We start from the raw sequence: 22,534 nt of genomic DNA on the forward strand, positions 1-22,534 counted from the left end.
CGAGATCCACAGAAGAAGAATGCATCTCCTTGCATTAAAGAGAAGCACCTTCAGCAGCCTTAGTTTGGAGGAGCCAAGACCCAATGCTTTAGGATTTAACCCCAGAATACAGCCGACCGGAGTAAGAGCTAGTTTTTTCTTGTATATAACATCAATTTCCTTACATATTTTGACCCAAAAGTCATTAATAAAGGGACATTCAAATATATACGGTGGAAATAAGTATCTTCAGAAATCTTACATTTATTACAAAATTTAGAGAGCAATGGGTTAAATCTATTACGTTTCACCAGTGTGATTTGGAGCCTGTGTATGACCCTAAATTGCATTTACCTGGCTTTGTTGGTAAATAAGCAACCTGCAGGGCCTGACCAAACCCCATCCCACACATCAGCCAAGATAGTCTCCCCAAAATCCGCTTCCTAGAGAGATCTGACATGAACCGTACAGTCACTGGTTGAAGTTGACAGGGCCTTGTAAAACCTGCTAATACGTTTCCTGGAGTCAGTCTTCTGGACAGCCTTCTCCATAACTGAGATGGAAAACCCATTAGGATACAACATAGTATTAGAAAGAATCAAACTGCGTATTTGTGAATAAAAACATTTGATCACAAAAAAAAAAACTGCGTATTTGCAAATACCTAAAAAAGGTATTCTGCGGAAAATTTTACTTCTCTCTGAGCTGATCAAAAGACAACAGTGCCCTCTGTCAGCAAGTCACCCACAGTCTTTATACCCCTACTAAACCATATTGAGAAGGCTTGGTCGACCAGACCAGGAGGAAAATCTGGGTTCAAATGGACAGGTGTAAGGAGAGGAACAAATCCATCTTGGTCTTCTAACTTTCTTGTCATCCAGACTTTTAAAGTATTGTGTAAAATAAAATTGCCCTTTTAAATTAAGGCGAACCCACACCTTGGATGCATATCATATATGGTGCAAAGGATTAGGGGCCACTGGGGCAGCCTCCAAACCAAGCCAGGTGGATTCAGCGCTATTGTCAAACCAGTGCCAAATATAGGCGCAAAGAGATGCTAACCGATAGGGTCTAAAATCCGGTACGAACCGATTTATTTTTTACAAAGTTTTGGCCTACTACCTCATTCTTATATAACTGGTATCATTAAAATAGCATTACTTATGCAAAATAGAAAGTGAAAAAAGGATAGCAGGAGAAAAATGGATAGTTTCAGCTGGTGCATGCAGATTTTATCAGCTCTAGCTAGCTAGCTAGCAGGTTGGTAATTAAATAAACATGAGCTAACTTTGTGAGTTAGTTAACTTTTTAATGTTTTTTAAACTCTACCTTTTTATGTACAGTTTTATCAGTCCCAGAGATATGTGTCTCACAGTCTTAAAAAAGAACAACCTTTAATACTTATCATTGTTCTGAATCCTCAAAGTCTCTTTTAACCATCTGGATGAAATAATATTCTGTCTGCTGCATAAAAAACCTGTTTCCCAAATTGCACCAACTTTTCCTGATCCAAAGATGATAGCCTCAAATGAGGTATCTCCTTCCTGAATTTGTGCAATGGGAGCCAAAACAAAACATTTTATCATCAGTTGTATTGGTGTATATTGATGTTTCTTTCCAATATTTTATATTTTCACACAAAATGATGCGTTAATATTTTGTCTATTTTACAAAAAAGAACAAGACAAATGTAATTTCCAGCTACGTGGATTAAAGTAAAATAGAGAATTAGATGTCACTCACATCTGTATTGTATAAAGTGCATCAGCAAAAAAGTGGACTACATGACTTTTGTGTTTCCTCTTACAGCAGACAGGAGAGTACGCCACAGATGACGAGGAGGCGGGGACAACGGTGGCAGGCGAGGACAAGAGCATCGAGGTGTTTGACTTGCCAGAGTCAGAGGACATTTTGTCTCCCTCGGAGTTAGATGCTACTAAACTCTACCAGAAGTTCAGAGAGGTAGACCTAGATACTTTTTCATCTATAGTTCAATCCCTACTTTTGAATTGCCAATGTGAATAGAATTGATGGAAGCCCACTACATTTTTTTCTGTCGGTGCTTTAAAGAATACAGTAAAAAGCATAAATCCTATGCAATCACTAGAAAGGTATTTTAATAAAACAACAAAGGATACCAACACAATGGAATCTAGCACCCCTGCTTTACTTGGCAGAGTTATATTCTTTTGTTAAGATCTAAGATCCGCTTACTCTCCCTAATTCCTAATCTAGATGATTAGAGGCTTGAATATAAAAGCGATATAAGACCTATGCTCATTACATCTCTAATAACCCATGTTTGGTTAAAACCCACAGATAAAGAGAAAGAGCTTTAACACTTTAAACCTGTATTTGAATCGATATGTATCCTGATTTTGGCAACTCTTCATACGAGCAGGCTTTGAAACCCACTTTGTTGAACTTTTGCTCCCATCGCTTTCCATGAACTCACCTTAAAAACTATTAAAAGCGATAAAATGGTAAATAAATTCACTGGCTGGTAACTCATTTCTGCTTTATATGCTGCTAAGAAGGTGCTAATATTGATCGAACACTCCAGCGCTGTTTTTGGCACCGTAACACTCGGGCCTTTCTGTAGACTGCCACAATAGCTGTATGACACATTTAACAAATAACTTCAGCTGCACTGCAGGCACCGCAGGGGATATCAAGCAAAACTATAATGCAATCCCTATTCACAGGATATGTACGTTTGTTCAAAACTCTTTTCTCTGTATTTTGACCGCTGTCTCCCAGTTTACTTTTAAAGGGCTCTCTCATGTTCCGCTTCTTCCTTGTCTCTCTTTGCTGCCTTTTAAACAAGCTAGGAAATTAAATAAATATTATTTAAAATGAGATATATATATATATAGAAGAAGGTGTGATAGTAAAAATGCTCTCGTTCTTAAACCTTTTTATCATCTTAATGTCCTGTTTTAACATAGTATTCCCTACTAGGCTGCTGTTCAAGTCCATTTACTTTTTGATAATGTTTTCAACTATGTTTTGGAGCCAAGAGTAAGTTAAAGCCTCAGTCAACACACATGCGGAATTTACACAGGCACCACTAAATGCTTTCTTTACCCCAGTCTTAGTTTGCTCACCTAAGAACCCACCCACTTCACATTAGAACGTGTTAAGCAATGCTCCACAAAACTTGGTCTAATCATCAGCAGCTGTAAAATAAAAGTAACACGTTGTATTAACATGATCAGCATCATGACCTGCACTGAATTTAGTATGGTATTTTTTTTGTGCATAGATTTTCCAAGCATTTGACCAATTTTCAAATTAATCTTTTTGAAGCATTTCCATGAGTTATTGCTTAATTCCTGTAACCTGCCGGACCCCCCAAAAAAAAAAAAGCCTGCGCCATGGCCAAGTATTGGTCAAACTCACAGATCCTCTATTCTAATCAGGATGTCAAGATAAGCTAAACCCAAATATGCCCTGCTGAGCTTGGGGAAATGATGCCAATGCATCTAGAATAATTTTGTTTGATATAATAGGTCTAAATGACTGCTTATCCCAACTTCAATGCATAACTCTTTTGTCGCTCTCTCTCCATTTCCAACTCCATCCATCTTATCTGTTAGACTTCAGGAAAAAAACAAGCCCTTTCAGTTTCTAACAGTTTTACATATAACATTGAACAAACATTACATTTTTAGATTTAATATCTCCATCTATCTATCTATCTATCTATCTATCTATCTATCTATCTATCTATCTATCTATCTATCTATCTGTCTATCTGTCTATCTATCTATCTATCTCTTGCCTCTCCTCTGAGAGTGTGTGTGTCTGTGCTGGAGCTGGGATGCTGTCAGGAGGACAGGGTCGGCTGCCTCTGTCCGTCACACTGTATCGACAGCAGAGAGAGCCTGCGCAGCGGCAGCCATGCATTTGATTATCTGACCGCCCTCTCTTTTCTCTCCTATCTTCTCTTTTTTCCGCCTCTGCTGCCAACAGCTCCAGATCAAACACACAGTGACCGAGGCCGAGATTCAGAAGCTCAAAAACAAGGTAAAAGACTAAAACTGTGTGCAGTTGAAGAACTTTTAGACCTTTTGGAAAACTGGTCAGAAAATGCAGACATTTTGGTAGTGAAGGTGTGGCTGCAAATGACAGAAGTTTGTCGGAGTTCAAAGGGAAAGCCGAGAAAGGAATAGTAAGAAAGTGAGAGCAAAAGCTTTGTGTATGTGCATGCGTGTGTATGTTTACCTATATACGCATCTGAAGTGTATACTTGATATGCTCTGCTAAATGTTAATGGCCTAATTTGATCATTTCACAAATTATTGTGCTGAGCGTTGATGTGATTAAATTCCTCAGAAGTGGTGCTTAAAAAGCTTTTTTTAGGAGTAAGGATAGATCCACTTTTACAAAAAATAAACTAATTTAATTTGTGCTCTGAATACAGACTTCACTCTAAAAAGACTCTTTGTGAAGTATTTATCTTTGACCAGCTTTGTGCGATGTCATTCCCAGTTTTGAAAATCTGGTTTTGTTTTGGTCTCGCATGTTTCCATGTAGTTGCAGATATAGATGGCCCGATACCATTTTTTGCTTCCCGATTCCGATACCTGAACTTGCCTATCGGCCGATACCAAGTACCGATCCGATACCAGTGTGTCATATTTTTTATTATGTTTTAACAGCTGTATACTACTATCCCTGTGTGGATGTGATATTATTTCTATCTTTGTTGTCAGTCTGGCTCAGGTTAAACTCTTTGTAAAACATGAACAAACACAAACAATGAAGGCCACAGAACTTTCTTTTATTATCCAGTTTGACAGTCCGTTATAACGGAAAAAGAACATAAATAAACTACTTTAACATAGATTTTCTTTAGGGCTTTATCACGTGGTATCGGATCGGTGCATAAACTCCAGTACTTCCCGATACCGATACCAGCGTTTTAGGCAGTATCGGAGCCGGTATATGACCATCTCTAGTTGCAGACAGTAAAAACAACAACTACTCTAAAAATAAATACTAAAAGATTACTACTATCCTCTGGTTTGAGGGACAAGCTGTATAAGATGGTGAAAAATGTAAGCTTTTATTTCAAAACACAATATAGGAAACTTTGCTCTCCGATCAAGTTCAGATGTTGTAACTGGGGTTGGTTTTGTCCCCTTCCAGTTGGCGTCAGTGGAAAGGGAGAAGCAGCGCTGGGAGAAGGAGAAGAGCCAGCTGAAGGCCAGCATCGAGGAGAACAAGGAGAGGATGTTGAAGCTGGAGAGCTACTGGATCGAAGCGCAGACGCTCTGCCACACGGTCAACGAACACCTGAAGGAGGCGCAGGCACAATACCAAACTCTAGAGAAGAAGTACAACAAAGCCAAGAAACTCATCAAAGACTTCCAGCAGAAGTGAGTGAACCTAATCTGGGATTGAAGAATGAGGGAGGAACATTGTAGCAAGACATTTACATTTTTTTCTGTCAAGAAATCCCAGTTAGATGATTTTTATTTTTTTTAAAGTTTTTTGGAGCATTTTCTGCCTTTATTTCGATAGGAAAGCTGAAGACATGAAAGGGGAGAGAGAGGGGGAATGACATGGCAGCAAAGGGCTGCAGGTCGGAGTCAAACCCGGGCCCGCTGCGTCTCTATATACCGGTATGGGCGCCCGCTCTGCCAACTGAGCTATCCGGGGGCCCGAGATGAGGGGTTTAACCACAACTGGACCTCAATTAAGAAGCTTTTTTTTTTTTTTTTTTGGTTCAGTTTCAAAATGTATGTATGATTATGTACAGTGCTGTGCATATAAGAGAACAACGGAGGTTGGATTATCCCAAAGTTACTATAACTGAATCTGCATTCTCTAATTGAGGTAATTTATATCTGAAATTGATTTCCTCATTTTGTTGGGAGAAGGACTACAGAAAGTCTCCAGACCTTACATTGAACACCACTGGCTGAAACAATGGCAACCTAGAATCAGTAAAGTTCATTAAGATGTACTAACAACCATTTGAAAGGCAATTTAAAGCCACTATGTGAAGAATTAGTATGTGATTATAGCATATTTCAGTCGAACCATTTCAGATCCTACACATAATGCCTTTAATCTAAAGAAAAGGTTGGTGAAATGTATTATTGACTTCTAGAGGGACTAAATTCAGTGCAGGGCTAAAGCTTCTTAACTCAAGGTCCACTCACAAGCGTTTTCCAATCACATTTTAAGATCTTCATCAGCAGATGGAGTTTGCTCATCTCATTTCTAATGTGAACGGCCTCCTAGATCTCCTCTTTTAACCTGTTTAGATTGTGATCCAAGGCAGCTTGCCCTGAACTCACCATTGATGCTTCTTTCTTTTTTGTCCTGAGCATTCCAGTTCAGACCAGATCTTTCTGTTGCTTTAGTTCTCATAGTTTAATGCTACTCACTTCTTTTTTTTAACCAACTCTGTCTCCACGACTTGCTAACTCCTTCACTCGAACTATTCCTTAAATGATGTAATTACATCAATCCTGCTATTGAACGTAAGTTTTAATAATTTAAAGATGACTTTTTTCATTATTCCTTTCATATGCTTCTCTTGCTTCAATGAACAGAAAAGAGAAAATCTACTGAATTTCCCTCCGTGAGGCAGAGCGCCTCTATTTATAGCCAAAGTCTTATCTCATTTCAACAGTAAGAGCCAAGTCTCCATTCTCATGCAGTGTAGCTCTCTTGCTTTTCAGTGCGTTGATCTTTTTGGTCAGTCCCATCACACCGTCTCCTACTCAGCTCTAGTCTGCCTTACTCTAATTGGCTCTGGCCCTGCAGGCCAAGTGGAAGCTAACTCATGAAACAAGCACTCAATGCTGATCTGTAGCAGAGGACTGAGCTACAGAGGAGAGACGGGGAGCTCACAGACCAAGGGCAAAGTAGGAATGAGTAAAGTAAATTTAGTATTCTTAAAAATGGAAATGTATGTGTTGTTTTTTAGCTGTAGATATGTGTTTGTGTGTGTGTGTGTGTGTGTGTGTGTGTGTTCGCTATGAGCAGCAGGGTCAGAGTGAAGTCACGCTGACATCCTAAAACAGCCTTGGCTCCCTTATCGCCACTGCTGAGCAAGAGGCAGGCACCTGGAGAAACTCACACTTAAATGTATCTTGTTTTCCTGTGTTAGCCCACACCTACTCACCACATTACATTCCCCCCCTTTTCGTCTCCAGGGAGGTGGAGTTCATCCAGAAGGAGGATGCAGAGAGGAGGCGGCTGGAGGAGGCTGAGAAATCTCACTTGGCTGAGATCCAGGGACTGCAAGTCCGGGTAAACTAGTTCATTTTAAGTCTACTCTGTTTATCTATCACAACTATAATTCCCTGTATGCCTGTCTGTGTTTATGTTGTTCCATCCATGTCTGCACAGTTCTGCACATTGGCCTCAAAACAACACAGAAATCCCTGAAGTGAAAATAAAACTAATGACCACTGCAGTTCTTCTCTGTACTTAATGATCAAGATTGTTGGATTTTGTACATTACATCTATTAAAGCAGTAGTTTTTCTTTCATAGTAAAGGCTATAAATGTGTGAGAGAAATTTAATCCAAATCCAGTAATCAACATGATCAAATGATCAGTAACAGCACTGCTGCTTTCTCTCTACAAGGCTTAAAAGTATGTCTGTGCCACTTCTGACACATAAAATGGTTTTCTCCTCCTTGGACAGTGACAGCGGATGGACTAGGTGTCCAGGGGCCTGTGGTTAGTTTCATTGGCAAACTCTGTATTGATTTTCTGCTTTCCTAGTCTTAAAACAAGACAGTTGTGTTGTTTTCCGCTCACGTCTCAGGACATACCCCACAGTTGAATGGGCAGTCAACCCAACTGTCCCCTGCTATTCTTCTGCACAGTGAGCACTCATTCTCCCACTGCACTCCATTGTAAACGCTGAATGATGAAGCATGGCACAAGCAAGAGTGGTGGAAAAACAGTAGCCAAAAGCCAAACAGGAGGGTTATGCTTTAACAAAAGCAACATCATACTTAATTTGTGCTTTTTCATGTGCACGTGGCCAACACCTGTAAGAAACTTAAGTATTTTCAAATGGAATCAAATCATGACTCATGTGCTCCTCATCATGTAGGCCATTCGTTTTTGTGCTTTAAAGCAGCTGTTTTGACATGTAAATGCCCGCGGCTGATTCATGTTAAATTGTTCCTCTCCCTCAACAGATCGCCACGTTAGAGTCTGAGCTAATGCAGCTGATGAAGCAGAACGGCATCCAGGTCAACAACAACAACAGCAACAGTGCTGAGAGGCTCAGCACTCAGCAGCACAGCCCCAAAAGGGCTGCAGCACAAGCCAGAGGTGTGTTTTTTAGAGGACTGCCAAGATCATTATTATGATATTGATTTAAAGGAAACGTTCTACACGTTGGAAAATATTCACTTTCTTGCTGAGAATTAGGTGAGAAGATCAATACCACTCTTATGCCTGTCATACCAAGCTATCAGGCTAGCTGTTTCCCCCCCTGCTCCCAGGGGAACTCTCAGCGAGAAAGCAAATAAGCATTTTTCCTAAAATGTCAAACTATTGATTTAATGAATGCAGTGACAGCTGAAATAGGAGCATAAGCGATAACATAAACATCTGCATCTCCTTATGTCTGATATATGGTCTTAAATAAACATTCAAAGTTTCCCTACTACATTTCTTGTTTAAGTACTGTACCTATATTTTTCTTTGGTCCCTACGATGACCCATGATGCAACTCAACAAAGTGGCATTTAGCGGTTTTTAGCCCCTGCAGTTTATCGACTCCTCTTGCCCTGTGAAGGACATTGAAAACATTTAACTCTCTTGTGGTTAAAACACACAAAATGCAAACGCACACAGAGTGGGGTCTGGATTTCTTACGCACACATCCTCCTCTCCCCTGCTGCCTTGACCTTCACACACACTTTCACCTCCGACTCTAGATTCACTTTGGACCTCCGCAAACAAAAACTCGTAATCCCTTTTGAGCACATCTGTCTGGTTTTGATCTCCTCAAGGCTTTTTAAGCTCCAGGCTTTATTTCAGTGGCTGCATCTTTCAAAACGAAGTGTGCACACACAAGCCCCTTATCTGATACTGTACAGTGCACATGTGATAACAGAGTGATTGGATCTGCGCTGATCAGAGTGACGCAGCTCCTTATGCAATATTAAAAAGGGGGGATTGAGGGATTCTGCTGAAACAGGATATAAATGAGAGAGAGAGCATGTGGGAGGAGAAGACTCAGAATCTGCTGAAATTATCTTTTTAAATTTAGATGGATTCATTTTTTCGCTCATCTGACAGCGTCTCCGTGTGCACTCAGGTAATGAGCTGAAAAGTGACAATTGCCTGCCTAATTAATGGTGTTACTTTTGGGGGAAGACTTGATACTTTAACTGTGTTGATGTTTTTTTAATAGACTTACTTAATGGTGGTGTCAGCATTGGGGCCAGTTCAAATGAAGTGCCTCCTAAAAAGACTGAAACAAAAGAAAATATGCACATTGATGGACAAATTATGAATATATGGATCTTAATGGATTATACAGAATATTCTTCTTACCTTGTCAAGCTAAATCACAGTTGTTTTTACTCTCTTCTGCTTCTTCTTTGTGTGTGTGTGTGTGTGTGTGTGTGTGTGTGTGTGTGTGTGTGTGTGTGTGTGTGTGCGCGTGTGTGCGTGCGTGCGTGCGTGCGTGCGTCTAGAACTGAGGGAGGGCTCTCCACATTCACCCAGCAAACAGCGCCACAGAGGAGTCACTCAAGACAGCATCAGCTCCACCGAGGGAGAGGTTTGTATTAAAACACACACCTGCACACAACATCTGTTGAAATATCAACCAGATGTTATTTTTGAACACATAATTTTCATTAGACTTGTTACATTTAATATGTCTTAATTTCACCACAGGGTGTTGTGTGTGCGTGCGTGCGTGCGTGCGTGCGTGCGTGCGTGCGTGCGTGCGCGTGCTTGCGCCTGTGTCTTTAACCCCTGTCTATTCCGCTTTATTCCTTTTAATGGATTAATTGCTATGTGTTGCTCTACGGCACTAATTGAGTCTGTGGCGCTGTCACAAAGTATTGTCTCTCCCAGTGTGATAATAACAGCCACAGTCTTTTTCTGGATGAAAGGCTCTCTTCTGGCTAATGCTGTCACTTAACTCAACTAGAGCAGGAATGAGTTCAGATTGGATGAACAACTTCAAGAACTGGATCAGAATTGGCATGAACACAGAAGCCAGGCAGTGTGAGGCTTCCAGGGGAAGTAGAATTAGATATGATGAAAGTATGTCAAGTGACTTCTTTCAGATTAGTCTGCAGCATTTGCTGTTCAGATCCCTTTTCCTTTGATTGCAATTTATTCTTCCTTTTCTTCTGAGCCTTTGCTTTCCTCTCTTTCAAATTTTCATTCCATTTCTTTCCTTCGCAATTCGTTATGTCTGCACTTCCTCTCTCTCATCTTCTGGCCTCATCTCACTCCCTCTCATACATTTCCCCTTCCCTCTCCCTTGTCTTCTATTTGCTTCATCTTTCTCTCTCTCTTTTTGTCTGTCTTTAGGGCTCAGAGGGGCAAGGCAGCCCAGCTCACAGTCGATCTGGTTCGATTCGTAGTGTGGCGTCTTGTGATGGAGAAGCTGCAGTCCTCAGGGCCCCTGGCAGCACAGAAAGCTCCCCCAGACGAACGCTGCACCGGCCGTCCACCGCGGGTTAGTGCTCCTGCACCCTTTACTACATACCACAATGGAGGATCCAATGGTCACCAATACATCCGTAACTATATGGAGTAATCTCAGTGTGGGGTGTTTGTGGTCACAGGTTCTCAGTCCCCTGCGATGCCAAGCTCCTCTCACTGTGTGGAGGAACACAGACAAGCTCCAGGTCCTGGGTAGGATAACAAATAGTGGAATGCCATGTTTTTGTTCTGAATTGTACACATAACAACTAACGTATGCAAAAGATAAAGCTGTCAGAATTTGTCATTTGGAAGCCAAAGTGAACGTTTTCTCTACATATTCATTGTAAAAGAATATTGGGATTGGGAATGTGATCAATTATTTTAAAGGACTTATATGGTCAGAATGGTACCAGTGATCAGGAAATAAAACTAGATGAATGACATATTTACATTTAGAAATGAAATTCATACATAGTATTAGTAGTTTAGTTTATTATAAGCCCATAGTTAGACAAAGAAAAGCAGAAAATATTCTCTATAATTCTGTTGCACCCTGAAGCTGTCTGTCCAGCAGAACATATGGATGTTTTTAGTTGTATCTCTCCTACAGTAAATGAGTCCAGGTCCAGAAACTGTTAATGAAGGTCTTGTACAGTTATTGTCACCACTGACTTCTATTTCATTTTCCCCTCCCTCCCTTTATCTCTCCATATCTTTCACTCAGCTCCACAGAGCCGGCAGCAGAGGACAGTCCAGAGAAACTCAAGGTTAAGGTACATGAGGTTTGTTGACTGTTTGTTGTCACTGGGTAAATAATGATTCACTTTGCAGTCACTGGTTCAGATATAGGTCCAGTCAGAGCAGGCTTTTTGCCAGGCCATATAAGTATACTGTACCTACATATTGTTATATACTTACATGTGTTGTTATTTCTGTTGAACAGACCTCCCTTACATGGCCCCACTTCTTCTCCTATTCATATTACTTGGTATTGTATTCTTTTGTGTTTTGTTCAATTATACCTTAATCCACTGAAATGGTAATGAGTTGGTACTTTAAGAGGTAAACGTGGTTTAGTAATTAGGTGAATTAGTACTGCAAAAATGCGTAATTGCATTAGTAATTGAAAGAAAATCAATGAGTATTCCTTTATATTCCTAAATATCTTTTATGATCTTAATTCTGTCTTCAATGATGCTGTAAAAAATGTCCATTTTAACAATCGTATGATCTGTTTTTCGGTATTAAATTCCAATTTTGTGGGGGAAAAAAATCTGTTCCCAAGTGTTAACCCGTGCAAATCAGTTTGTTTCATAATGCATCTTTAATCAGTTAAATGTCATACGGATACAATAAGATTAAAGTTGTTAACATGGACATTTTTTGCAGTGTAGGAACTTGCATGAAAACTGTTACTAATCTTGTGTAATATCAGATGTGGTTACTTTAGGATTAAAAAGGAGATTATTTTTGATCCTGCACAAATCCAGTCCTTTTCTCTCTCCAAGGACATGCTCTCAGCTCGAGACAAGTGCACATCAGAAGATCAATTAATGCAGAATGTATCCGCGTTAATAGTTATGTGGAGCTTTTAAGCAAGGATTCAGCCCAGAGAGCTGAAAAGAACCTGTGAGATTAGTTTTGCTTTTACCTCAGACAGTAATGAAATTCAAAAAACTCCTTCAAGCTACAGTATATAGCTACATGTAAGATAAAGCTATATACTTTTAACTCAGAATTTATTATAAATGTAATGTTACACTTTCTCTTTGACACTTTTACTCAGAGGACCAATGGAAATACTGTATATTCCAGGAGGAGATAGGGAGGCGTTAAATCTTGCTCTGTAAAAAATAAAATAAAAGAAGCATTGCTTTATTTATTAGTATTAGTTTTTCTCCTCCTGATCGTCCGTATTTCTCAGTAGCAGCTTGTCTCTGCATGTTTGAGCACAGATCTTGGATCTTAATACAAATGTTCACACTCTCACAAGGACAGAGAGAGAGAGAGAGAGAGAGAGGTTTTAAATTGGATGGCATCCAGCAATGTAAATCATTTCCAACCACTAATTACATTCACAGTTTGTGCTATAATATGGACCATCTTAAAAATGAGGGATGTGCACAACTCTGACGTCTTGCTTAAATTTATTAGTCTAATGTACTTTTTATTGACTACTTTTGATTGAAATATTTGGAAGAAGCACATAAATCAATCTGACACGTGCTTAGAGGAAAAGTCTTAATTTTCCTAAATTCATTCACTCCTCGTCCAGTCTCTCGGTTAATAGAAATAGAGAAGCACTCCATCTAATCAACTAAATTCAGCATCAAAGCCATTTTGGCTCTCACTACCAGTCTTTTAAGTGTGTTGTTGATTTCTCAGGGACCCACTCTGAACGATGATCTAAGCGCCAGCAGCAGCAGCAGCTCAGTGGAGATCAGCGGCCTGATGAGCGAAGCCAAGATGTCGGGGCGCTCACACACACTGGTGCTTTCCTCAGATGAGGTACACATACATTATACACTTCAAATATTTTAATTGTTTAATGGAAGTTGGGCAAGGTAGTTTGCAAGATGAAATGCATTCTCAAAATGGTTAAACTAATAATATACATGAGAATACCTTGTCAGTTCACATCTATAACAAGAACTAACAGACCCCAACTTTGTAAAAATGTAGGCGCCAGTTCAGGCTCATTGTATATATTATATATTACATATTGGTTTTTTTTCCCTCTTAACAACTCAGTCATCTTCTGTTGTTTTCAATGCTGCCAAATTCAGAGTCTGGATATGATAGATGACGAGGTGGGACTTGTATTTTTCTGCATGCATGTCTTTGTGTCTGTTGAGTAAAACCCATTTGTCTGTGTTTCATTCCCACACATTATTCATGGTGAAGAATGATTTTACCACATAGTAATATGTATTGCTACAGAATATAGTTGCCTTGAATGGGTCATTGAGTTCATCTGAACTCATTAAGCATTTATTAAACATTATTATTCAGCATTCTGTAGAAGATACACTGATGGCGCATGGTTAAATATTGTTAAAGTTGGAAAGTTTGGCATATTATCTGCTTCTTTCTCTCTGTCCCTGTCTGTCTCTCTCCCTGTTCAGATCCTAGACGAGGGACAGAAGCAGTATCAGTGGCAGAACCGCAGCATCACAGAGTGGACCTCCCAGCAAGTGGCCCGCTGGCTCATGGGTCTCAACTTAGAACACCACATCCCAGAATTCACTGCCAAAAACATAGATGGAGAGCATCTGCTACAGCTGGAGAGTGCTGAGCTCAAGGTAAGTTAAAAGTTGTTCATACATATATTGTGCTCACGTACATATATATTAGAGCCCATATGTCAATGAAAACAAGAAATTGCAGTATAGCATTGCCAAACATATTTTTGTAGGGAATTTAGAAACAGTGCTGCCATTTCATAGTTTGTCCTTTGCAATAACAAGTGTATTTATCAACTGTAAAATGTCACAAAAATAAATGTAAATATAAGGTGTTTATATTATGTGTTCATTTTAAAAGAAACAAAAATTGGCATATATATATATATAGCTCTTAAATGCCAAAATTGGTATCCACCTCAAATTTTTTATATGTATATACCAATGTACCTACATATATATATATATATATATATATATATATATATATATAGTAGACATAGGTACATTGGTAGACCAAAGGATGAAAGATGCTTATGCACGTTTATTTGTTCCAGGCCCTCGGAGTTACTTCTTCCCAGGACCGTGCCCTGATAAAGAAAAAGATCAAAGACCTTAAAGTTCTGATGGAGAAGGCCAAGAGAAATCAAGAGAAAGTGGAAAAACAGCGTGAGAAGCTACGGAAGAGAGAGCTAGAGCAGCAACAGAAAGAGGCACGCAAAGAAAGCGCGGCAGAGTGAATTGAACTGTTAAATCACTCCCACTTTACTGTAGCACCACACCAAGTAGCAACTCGTGGAACAGAACGTCAGTAGGCCCCAGAAATGAACCATGAGGGACACCTGCTTAGTAGTTCAATTAGTTCTCAGTGGTGGAGCTACACACCCAACTGTCAGAGATTGTCGAGTGACTTTTTCACCAAGAAAATGAAACCAAAATGAGCAGCTGGATAATAGGATCCTGCCCCGTTCATTTTCCTCATTTTACACCCATCCTGTGTTTCTTTTAAGATTGAAGATTTTACTCAGTTCTATTTATTTTGCTGTTCATTGCTGTAAATTAAGTTTATTTATTCATATCCAGTATGTAAAAAGTCCATCTCATCCAATATCATCTTCAGAGCCGTCTGCATTAGCCATCACTCGTAGACATGAAGACCATGTACGTGTACAGTGATAAATACAGATACAACTATGTCTGATGTGCCATTTTGATAGACTTGTGTATATCCTGTTCAGATACATAGATCAGTGAAATCGCTCTATTGCTTTGACAAAGCATATACAGGTCAGGCCTGTGTGGAGGAATTCATAAGGCAGTACTCATCTCCCACCACTGGGTGTCCTCATGCTGCTTACTTTCACTACTGAAGGAGGTGAAACTGGAACTTTCCAATAGAAACTGAAGGGGGAACCAAGTTTCATTGGGAGAAACAAACTCTCTCATTACTTGCCAGAACACTGGAAGTGCAAACACTGTAAATTTAGCCTCTGCACAGGCTTGTCCAATGCTTCTTACAGTACCATGTATCATACTAAAGCAGTTCACAAAGTATGAATGACGAATGAAGGACATACTGTAACTCATTGGACTGGTTCTAATGGAGACTTCAGGTACAATGTAATCATGAAATTTGTAATTTACCAAACATGTACCACAAAAACAGAAACAAAATGTTAAAATGAAACTTTCTGCTTATATGCATAGTGTTGCTTTGACACCGCTTGTAACCTGCTTTTGACCTCTTTTTATATCCTCTCTCAATAACAAAGTAATACCCCACCGCTGCCTTTAGAAATTCTAGAGTAGTAGGATTTTGCTGAACTCCACCCGCTTCTGTGTGAGTGTCGAAACACATACAGTGGACTAAAGTTCTAATTGTTGTTTTTTTTTCATAAAAATTGCAGGTCAAAGTTCACCATGCAAATTACTTTGGAATATTCTGAATAATATTTAGGAATGCTGCCATATAGTCGAGTCATCCCTGTGATGGAGGACAGATGCAGTGAATCCAGAAATTGTCTTACAGATTATCGCACCTGATACTACTGAAGTTACACTGGAAATTGCACCTGTTAGATGCAATATAGATTTAATTGTCTTATGAAACTGTTTCAGTAAGACTTAAACGATTTTGATTTACTTGTTAGATAAAAAAAAATATACCTTTGTAATTATTTTGACATATATATTTTATGCAATTCTTGTTTTTATGATTATGACGCTCACTGAGAGACATGTTCCCTGTGTTACTTCTTGACCATTCCCAATAATCATTTCGTAGGTTTACAGTAACTATAGCGACACCAGTGTCACCGTGATCAAAAGGAAGGCAGCTTTTGTTTTGATTCCTTTTTGTCTCAAGGGCCCTGCCTGGTGAACGGTTAACAGGTTAAGAACAAGAAGAATAGTAGGTGTTACAGATACCTCCATGCAATGCCACAGTAATAATACAGGTATCAGTGATCTGTTAATGTTATTATTTATTTATTTCTGTATTTAATGAAGCAACTGACCACTGTTTATGATAACTTATACAAAAATAAGAGTATTATTAACACTTAACAATGATTTATCCAGAATTGTATAATGATTTCCTATTGCCAAAACATAATTAAACCTGTTCATTAAAAGTGATTTAGATTAAAATGGTTGTTATCAAATGAAGGATTTAAAGTATGGAAATATAAAGTGAGAAGAAAACACAGTAATACCCCCCCCCCCTTGTGCTTGTGGTTTTTCTCTTATACAACCATAGTGCTGCTCCAGTGCAAATCCAATAAACTGCTCATAATGTATTCTTATGAAATATTTTGTAACACTTGAACCTTTCTGTGAATACCCCCCTCCTCTCTCCTGTCAAGTCAGTCTGCCGACTGCACTCTTTTGACTCTTTTGTATGTATAGTAAAACACTGAGAGCAATACGCTGTAAGAATCCTAAAGAAGCCTTGTTTTCTATTGTCAGTGTGTGTGCACAGTTTGTCTGAGGGCTGAAGAGACTTAAAGGTCACACCTGAGGCCAAAATGTGATTCTGAATCTTTTCTATGTGCTTGACTGAGCTCGCCTGGGCATGATGAAACCAACGTATGGATGAGACCCTGGTGCTCCTGGTAGGCATTTGAGTCATGTCTGGAAGGGTTTGTCTTTAATGTACGTAAAGAGCTAAAGATAATCACCACAAACTGCTAGCCATGCTTTCACTCTTTTAAAAAGCTGTGCTTATTCTCCTCATTTTTTTGTCATTACCTTGCTCTCTTTTGCATTCTGAAAAGTTTGAAAGGGCAGCTACCTGTCACAAAGAATAAAATGTGCGGCCACTGTCCATAGTCTTGCTTTTGTTTATTCTTTTTTCCCCCATTTGTCTGACTTCCTCTACATTCTTTTAGTGGCCATTTGCTAGCTAGAGACAGAAATCTGTGTCCCATGCAGCCAAACAGTCTACCAAATTCATGTTATGACTGTTTATAATTTATACTTTTTCATTCTTCTATGTCTAGAATTTCTCATGGTATACCTGCAAAATCTAATAAATATGGATTTGATTCAGTCATATTAAGATAGAAGAATAGAGTAGAAGAGAATAAGCAGTTTTCTCTCAGAAACCTGCCATCCCCATGTCATGTTCACATGGCCTGTTACTTTCTCTCAGTGGACGTCTCCGCAGACTGGCTGTTCGGGAGTCAGCGACAGTCAGCCACAGCTGTAGCTCTCCAGTCCTTCACCTCTCTCCTTTCTATTTATATTCAGCCTCATTTCACTCCAGGGCTATTTTCTCCCTGACGGCTCCCTCCTGTCACTTGTTGCCCCTCTTAATTTCCGTCTCTCTCTTCCTCATACACCTCCCATATCTGATGGCTGGGCTTATGGAGGCCTTTCAGTGTGGGTATGATTGACACATTTATTATCACCATTTGTGCGTTTATTTGCAATCTCCTCCATGCTGTCTGGAGAACATTAGTGTTCGAGCCGGCTGGTTTGGCAGTGTTATACAACGAGAGAGGCCCTTCTTCAAGGGAACTCATGGAGGAGTTGAGCCCACAACAACTGGCTGTCAAACAGCTGAAGCGACAGTTCCTGGAGGCTCTGCAGGCCAACAATGCCCAGCAGGTTGTGCAGATTCTGCGCACCAGGAAACTTGACATTGACACTGTGCTGGAGGTGGAAGACCCCAGCATGGTGCTGGCCTCATACAAACAAGGTACGGAGAAAGTCGGATGAGACTGATCCACATTTCACCAGCAGCAAAAACATCAATGGTGAAAAAACTGTTTGTCATACTACTGTATATCAAGCGTTAAGGGCCAGAAAGATGAGCTGTCATGTGAGCAAGATTGTGGGAAATCATATTCACAAAGCATTAATTTAGAAAAACAGATTGTAAACAACTCCGGAATATCATTACAACAAAGATTTTGTTCTGTAGTTTTTCCACTAGGTGGTGTTAAATCCCTTTGGATCCTAAAGCCAGATGATCAGACACACTGTAGACGCTAGGTGAATTACAATAACATGCATACTCAAGCTACTGGGGGTTAAACATTTTTAAAGTTTTAAGTTTAAAGTCTTTCTCTATCACCTTGAACATTCATGACTAACTATGCAGAAATCTAATTTAAAGTTTGTAAAAAGAAATATGCTTTCTTAATTAATGTTAATGTTCCTAATTGGGTCCCAATAGTTTCAAACCAGCACAAACATAAATATGTCACGTGAAATATCCATACAGTACAGTCCCAAATTTGCCAGAAGATAGTGTGTTCTTGTAGGACCCCATCACTTACTGGGGTCCTGATTGAGAAAGTAGGCTAACAGGGCCTGTTTTCTCTTATTTGCTACAGGTTATTGGCTCCCAGGCTACAAACTGGAGAATTCCTGGGCGATGGGTATTCATGTATGTGTGATGTACAATGCTGTGGAAACAGCACTGGTGCTCCTTCAGGAAGGTGCAGCCATCAACCGGATGCCTAATGGGAAGACGCCACTGCACGTGGCCTGCGAGGTCTCCAACAGCGACTGTGTCGCCTTGCTTTTGGCTCACAAGGCAAAAGTCAACAGCCTATCACTGAGCGGCCACACACCACTGCACTACTGCATCACCAGGGAGTCTGTGGACTGTGCCAAGCAGCTAATCCCCAAAGGTCAGTAAGGAAGGATGCATGGTTAGATTAATATATTAGTAGATGGATGAAAGTGCAAATACATCCAAAACTACAAAATAATCATTGCTTTTGTTCCCCCATGGAGGTGCAAAAGTCAATATGCCCAGCCACAACAATGAGGAGGACACACCTTTGCATATAGCAGCCAGATTCGGCATTCCAGAGCTGGTGGTTCTCTACTTGACCCATGGAGCGTCTGTGAATGCAGTCAACTCCCTCCAGGAGACTCCCCTGATGACTGCGTGCTTCTGGGCTTTTGACTCTAAAGAACAAACATACAGCCAAGATCACCATCTTGTCTGTCGCCTCTTGCTGGACCACCATGCAGGTGTGTTTTTGGACTTTTCTATTGTCATTGTTGTGTACCATGGAGGCTTTTGAGTTTTGTTTTCTACAACATTTCCCTTCTGTTCAAGATCCCAATCTCCGAGACGAGGACTATAAAACAGCTCTTCACAAGGCAGCCTGGAACTGTGATCATGTCCTGATGCAGATGCTGCTGGAGGCCGGAGCAGATACACATAAGATGGACATGAATGGATGTGCTCCCATTCAATATCTCCTCAAAGTGACTGATGTCAGGCCTATGGCCATACCTAAGCTCTGCTATCAGCTGCTGCTCAACCATAACACAGCACGGATCTACCCACCTCAGTTTCACAAGGTACAGAGAGGTGGACTGATGTATCTTGGTGGCATATTGAAATCCTTTGAGGATGTGGTACAGCAATTTGCAATACCTAGGTCTCAATTCTTTAGATATTTGCAACTTCGCCATCTGTTGGTGGTGATTTTTGGATCCAGTTCTTCAGCCCTGAAGGCCTCAGAATGTTTAGATAAGGTGTTGATGAAATATGGAAAAGGTCATGAGGCTTCTGGGTATTATTCTATACTTGCAGAACCTGGGGGATGGAGTCTGGACAGTTCTCAAAAAGACATGAAAAAGGGATCTGAGTATTACATTGGATGACGAGGAGTGGGACAGAATCTGTACGTGAATTAAAATTATGTCACGAGATGCGAGGATGCGCCTCATTCAGTTAAAGATTATGCATTGCTTCTGTTGGAATCCCTCCAGATTGTTTAGGATTGGTCTGAACGACACACCAAATTGTTGGAAATGTAACACAGAGGACGGCCAATTACTTAATGTTCTATGGTCCTGTGATAAGGTCCAGGATCTTTGGACTGGGATACATGATGCCATATGTCAGATTTTAGGGACCCAGGTTCCTGTCACCCCAAGATGATTTGTTCTGGGAGATGGTTCAATCCTAAACGGGATGGATAAGCACAATAAGAAGCTGGGTCCAGACTAGTTTGATGATAGCCAGACAGATTATTTTAAGGGGATGGAAGAATGAAAGGGTGCCATCAATTCAGGAGTGGGCTTGTGAGATGGCTAAGGTGGCAGCGATTTGTTCATGTTGCAAGTTGTACGTTTTTTATTTTGTTAAAAAAAAGTTGTTAATCACAAAATAATACAGCATCTATGACAAATTATATGTCGAAAACAAAAGGTCCTTGCAACATTCTTGTGCTGTATAATGTCACATTGTGTGTTGTTTTGTGCAGGTGTTGCAGACCTGCTATGACTACCCCGAAGTAGTAGAAATGATGGTCAACTCTTATGAACACTTAAAGCCCACAAAGAAGTGGAGAGCTGCCATTCCTGATGACTGCTACAAGGTAGTAAATGGATTTCCCGTACTTGGACAATATGGAGTGTTTTTTCAGTGTTGAATGAAGTCACTACTGAGTGTTACTACTTGACCTTGTCCTAGACTTCAAGTTACACTGCAACGTTTTTGCTTCCTCAGCGACATGAAGACTTCTATGACTCCTTGTTTACTGTTTGCACCAACGCTCCTCGCAGCCTGCTCCACCTGACCAGATGTGCCATCAGAGCCAGCTTGGGTGGGCTCTGCCACAGAGGTGTAGCCCAGCTGTCTCTGCCATATACTGTGAAGAAATATTTACTACTGGAACCTGAGGGGATACTGTACTAATGAAGAGATTTCTGTTCATAAGATTTAACTGTTGTATGAGGCTTTAATATGCAGTCTGTCATCTGACGATTTGAATAGAAACATTTTAGCCATAAAAATCATTCCCAGAGGCTTCTGTCTGGAACATAAGAAATCCCTCTTTGGTGTTTGACAGTAGAAACTTCATGCATGTTGTCTTTTGTGGTTTGAGCCTGGATATGACAGGACACCATCCGAATAATAATAAATTACGAATCAATTGAATATTCAACTAGAAACATGCAGAGATTTAAGGGAGAAGTGAAAAAATAGCAATTTACTTATTACTTATTAATGCAAATTGCTGTGCTCATGACATTATACATACATACTATACTGTATATACATACTGTGTGTATATACACATATTACACATACATATTACATAATAATAATAATTTATAATAATTGAAAAGTGAGGATCTTTATCCGCTGGGTCACATGGAACCACGATCCTATCCCCACAACCTGTCTTTCTGTAATCCTTGTATTATTTGTGCCGCCTTCTACAGGAGCCTTATCTGTATCTTTTAAAATGGCATGAGTGTCAGTAAAGACAATTTGTCCGTTTCTTGTCTCTCTATCACAGTGCTGCCTCAGAGAATCCAACTCTACCTGGCAACCTGCCTTAATGCTCACTCTAAAGCTCATGCTCTTGTGATACTCAGCTATTTGCAGAACAAACACTTGACAAAGCCCTCCATAGCTAGTGCTTGTTTTTCCAGTGGGCTGCACATGTAACCATGCACTTGGACCAGTTTTTTCTTAGTCATATTATTTTTTTTTTTGATTATCTGAACTCCCTCTAAACAAGAGGCCACGCTGGAAAACAGTGATGATAACTTAATATCCTTGTCAATTTTGTATAACTATGTCCACCTTAACTCAAACATCAGATGCTCTCTTTGCACTGTTTTCTGACTTATGCGCTGTAGATTCTCACCTAAAGGAAGACCACTAACTATACAACTTTGAAAAGTCTCAGGTAGACCTTTAGTTGTGACCTGGGCCAATCATCACAGTCACAACAGCATGCTGTAATAATGGGAGCATCTCAGTCTATTTTATCCAGGTGTTAGGTCTAATTTAACATGGGGAGATAATGCTAGTGTATAATAGAGGGAAGCACTCTCGAGACTGAGGCTGCCGCCTGGAGAGAGAGAGATAGAGAGAGAGAGATAGAGAGAGAGAGGTGCTGCTGAGCTATTGTATAGTGTTTTTGTTAAAGAGGAGAAAATGAACTGGCAGCCTCAGGAAACGCAAAGATGAAGGCTGAATTAGGATGGGATGAAGGCAATGGAGCTTTTTCTTCATCTCAATCATACAGTGCCTACATATACAAAGATAGCAAACATGAATTGTAAAGTTTTAGTCACTAAAAAGGTATGACTAAAACAAAAGATAGTTTTTCCTGCAAACATGTAAAACAACAATTAAGGAAATGTGTTTGAGTGTTTAAACTATTTCCAGTTTCCACATTATTTGACCAATCCCGAGCACACGGAGGGCAGTGTTGTATCTTATC

The 22,534-nt window shown here is 40.0% G+C and overlaps 2 protein-coding genes across 6 annotated transcripts in view; both read left to right on the forward strand.

Annotated features, from left to right (window-relative positions):
* ppp1r9a (protein phosphatase 1, regulatory subunit 9A) overlaps positions 1-17,143 on the forward strand; it is a 51,616-nt gene extending 34,473 nt beyond the window's left edge. For 4 of the 5 annotated variants that reach the window (XM_028597925.1, XM_028597928.1, XM_028597929.1 and 1 more), the window contains exons 7-18: positions 1,789-1,941; positions 3,955-4,008; positions 5,134-5,363; positions 7,155-7,251; positions 8,157-8,292; positions 9,669-9,754; positions 10,522-10,669; positions 10,779-10,848; positions 11,363-11,420; positions 13,024-13,146; positions 13,764-13,940; positions 14,378-17,143. In XM_028597925.1, the coding sequence (XP_028453726.1) occupies positions 1,789-1,941; positions 3,955-4,008; positions 5,134-5,363; positions 7,155-7,251; positions 8,157-8,292; positions 9,669-9,754; positions 10,522-10,669; positions 10,779-10,848; positions 11,363-11,420; positions 13,024-13,146; positions 13,764-13,940; positions 14,378-14,560 (1,515 nt within the window). In that variant the 3' untranslated portion in view covers positions 14,561-17,143. The remainder of the gene's footprint in view (positions 1-1,788; positions 1,942-3,954; positions 4,009-5,133; positions 5,364-7,154; positions 7,252-8,156; positions 8,293-9,668; positions 9,755-10,521; positions 10,670-10,778; positions 10,849-11,362; positions 11,421-13,023; positions 13,147-13,763; positions 13,941-14,377) is intronic. The other variant, XM_028597930.1, reaches the window with a different exon arrangement.
* Positions 17,144-17,609: 466 nt separating this feature from the next.
* On the forward strand, positions 17,610-21,579 carry asb4 (ankyrin repeat and SOCS box containing 4). The gene is made up of 6 exons (XM_028597856.1): positions 17,610-18,021; positions 18,662-18,961; positions 19,068-19,310; positions 19,399-19,646; positions 20,558-20,671; positions 20,803-21,579. The coding sequence occupies exons 1-6, from the start codon at positions 17,709-17,711 to the stop codon at positions 20,989-20,991; spliced, it is 1,407 nt and encodes a 468-aa protein (XP_028453657.1). The 5' UTR covers positions 17,610-17,708; the 3' UTR covers positions 20,992-21,579.
* Positions 21,580-22,534: the final 955 nt, after the last annotated feature.

The sequence above is a fragment of the Perca flavescens genome, chromosome 14 (assembly GCF_004354835.1).
Source record: "Perca flavescens isolate YP-PL-M2 chromosome 14, PFLA_1.0, whole genome shotgun sequence".
NCBI lineage: Eukaryota > Metazoa > Chordata > Actinopteri > Perciformes > Percidae > Perca > Perca flavescens.